Consider the following 2,217-nt stretch of genomic DNA (forward strand, 5'->3'; position numbering starts at 1 on the left):
ATTTCAGCAGAGGATAAAAGCAGCAGGATTATTCTATGCTAGGTAGTAAAACTTGGCTTTCGTCATAGGTCATTTCATTTATAGATGATGTCATGTATGTAAAAATTTAAAATAGAGATATTTCAAAACAATATTACTTACTCAACGGACAACTTTAAGGAAGACAAAATATAACAATTGCAAAATGAATGATTTCTTTTAATAATTAAAATTTACACATAAATGAATATACATAAATAAATATTTTTCATATGGATTGTCAATATTTTAAGATAAGTGACGGTATTTTATGATCATCGCAGACCAAGAAGACCAACTCGGCAGTTAACAAAACAGTTTACGAAATCTTGAGATGCTGGTTCAGCATGTAGATATCCTCTAGTCATAGATTCTTGAGCTGCCTGCTGATAGGCTGCATACTGCTGCTGGCATTGTTCAGCACACAATTTTCCAGTTTCGGTTTTCAACTACAGTAAAATGAATGCAACAATAAACAGCTGTGTGAAAATCAACATAAAGTCATATCGTTATTGATGTATTTTATATAATTCTTATTTATATAAATCTGCAAATAAATATTCTTGAACTTACCATATCGTCAAACACAGCAGCTGACACCCTGAAAAATGTTTCACACATTTTATACATGAAACGTCAAATAAATCAGCATTTTTCAGTAAGCAAATAAGTTCTGAACTTTCAAAACCATATTTATTTAGCTCGTGTTATTGATTTCTTCTAATATTACTCTTCAAAAGTGCACGTGCTATGCATTATTTTATTACATTTGATGGATTACATAATGCAATAGTTAATTATGTTCAAAAAAATAAATGCACTGACAGAATTTGCATTTCAAGATATTATACATTGAAATTAATTTTCAAATGACACACTCTTTCATGAAATAAATTGTGATTAAAAAATTATGTATTTTGCTTTTCAATTTAGCATATGATATTTATTTTCATCGATTTAATTAGCTGCTGCGATTTCTATGCCCATTATTTTATTCGACTCTTATAGCACTTATCATGCATGATTATTATATACTGTTTTTATTATGCTAATAGCAAATAGTGACAAATTTCACAGTAGAAATATGAGAATTATTACTTACGTGTAAAATGCAATAGCGAGAATGCACAGAAAGAATTTCATTTTGAAAAATTTGTTAGTGAATGATATTCTTGGTGTGGTTTATCCTTTTATAGTAAAATCTCATAAAAAAGCATGTGGGCTGTGTTTTTGTAAATATTAACAAATCTGCAACTGATTAAATACACTTTTGATGCAGGGGATGATTCCTGTAATCCGACATGAAAAATAAATATTTATTATTTCTTCAAATTAAATGCTACTTTTCAAGAATTGCAAATTTGCGCGCAATTATTCCAAGGTATTATAGCATGAATGATTATTCAATTATTGCAATTATAGTTATGACAGGCATGCATACACATATAAATATACTGCTGTTTATTGGAATTTAGTTCTGAACGTTTGGTAAACAAATAACAATTTTTGTAAATACCATATTTTTCTGATATTTTCCCGAAAAGTCTGCTTAAAAATCGTCATGTGGCAATTGATAATATTATAGTGCTACTTTGTTCTATAGAAATTAACATACTTGGAATTGAAATTAAAATACACTTTCAATGTAATAAATCAGTAAAAACTGGTATTGTGAATGGGGTGGAATTTTCAAATAATCACTGAAAAACTTTTCACCTCTTTACATGACAATTAAAGTTGAAATAAAATCTGAAATTAATGAATGCATGAAGAATAATGCTGATCAGACCGTTTGGAGCTGTTTTTATTTTTGCTTTATTCGCTTTCATATGGTAAGCAGCATTGGACGAATTTCATTATGCACTACTGTATTTACCTACTGATGGATTGTTCGCGCTATGTGCGCTTTTCGATTACTGGGTTACGTTACCCGGATTTTGAAAAGCGTGTGAAAAAGCTTGAATAATATCAGTTACATCTAAATTTTTTCAAAGAAACCACTGCAAATAATTTTATGTTGTTTTATCAAAAATTGATAAATTAAAATCATCATCTTTTTTCTACGTGCCACAAAATATGACAAAACCGCCTTTGCAGCAGTTATTTTATTTTTTTGACATGGCAAATTGATCATGTTAATCTTCTCCAATCACATGGTAATTAGCACTGGAGATGTAGATTCCACATTTTGCTGACACA

General features: G+C 29.2%; 1 protein-coding gene across 1 annotated transcript; it reads right to left on the reverse strand.

Moving 5' to 3' along the window:
- Nucleotides 1–293: 293 nt before the first annotated feature.
- Nucleotides 294–1,161, reverse strand: Tsp_00553 (ATP-dependent RNA helicase DDX19B). The gene is made up of 3 exons (XM_003376303.1): nt 1,121–1,161; nt 592–619; nt 294–467 (listed from the first exon to the last, which is right to left on the reverse strand). The coding sequence occupies exons 1-3, from the start codon at nt 1,159–1,161 to the stop codon at nt 294–296; spliced, it is 243 nt and encodes an 80-aa protein (XP_003376351.1).
- Between the last annotated feature and the right edge of the window lie 1,056 nt (nt 1,162–2,217).

Source organism: Trichinella spiralis (assembly GCF_000181795.1).
Source record: "Trichinella spiralis strain ISS 195 chromosome Unknown Scfld4, whole genome shotgun sequence".
NCBI classification, from domain to species: domain Eukaryota; kingdom Metazoa; phylum Nematoda; class Enoplea; order Trichinellida; family Trichinellidae; genus Trichinella; species Trichinella spiralis.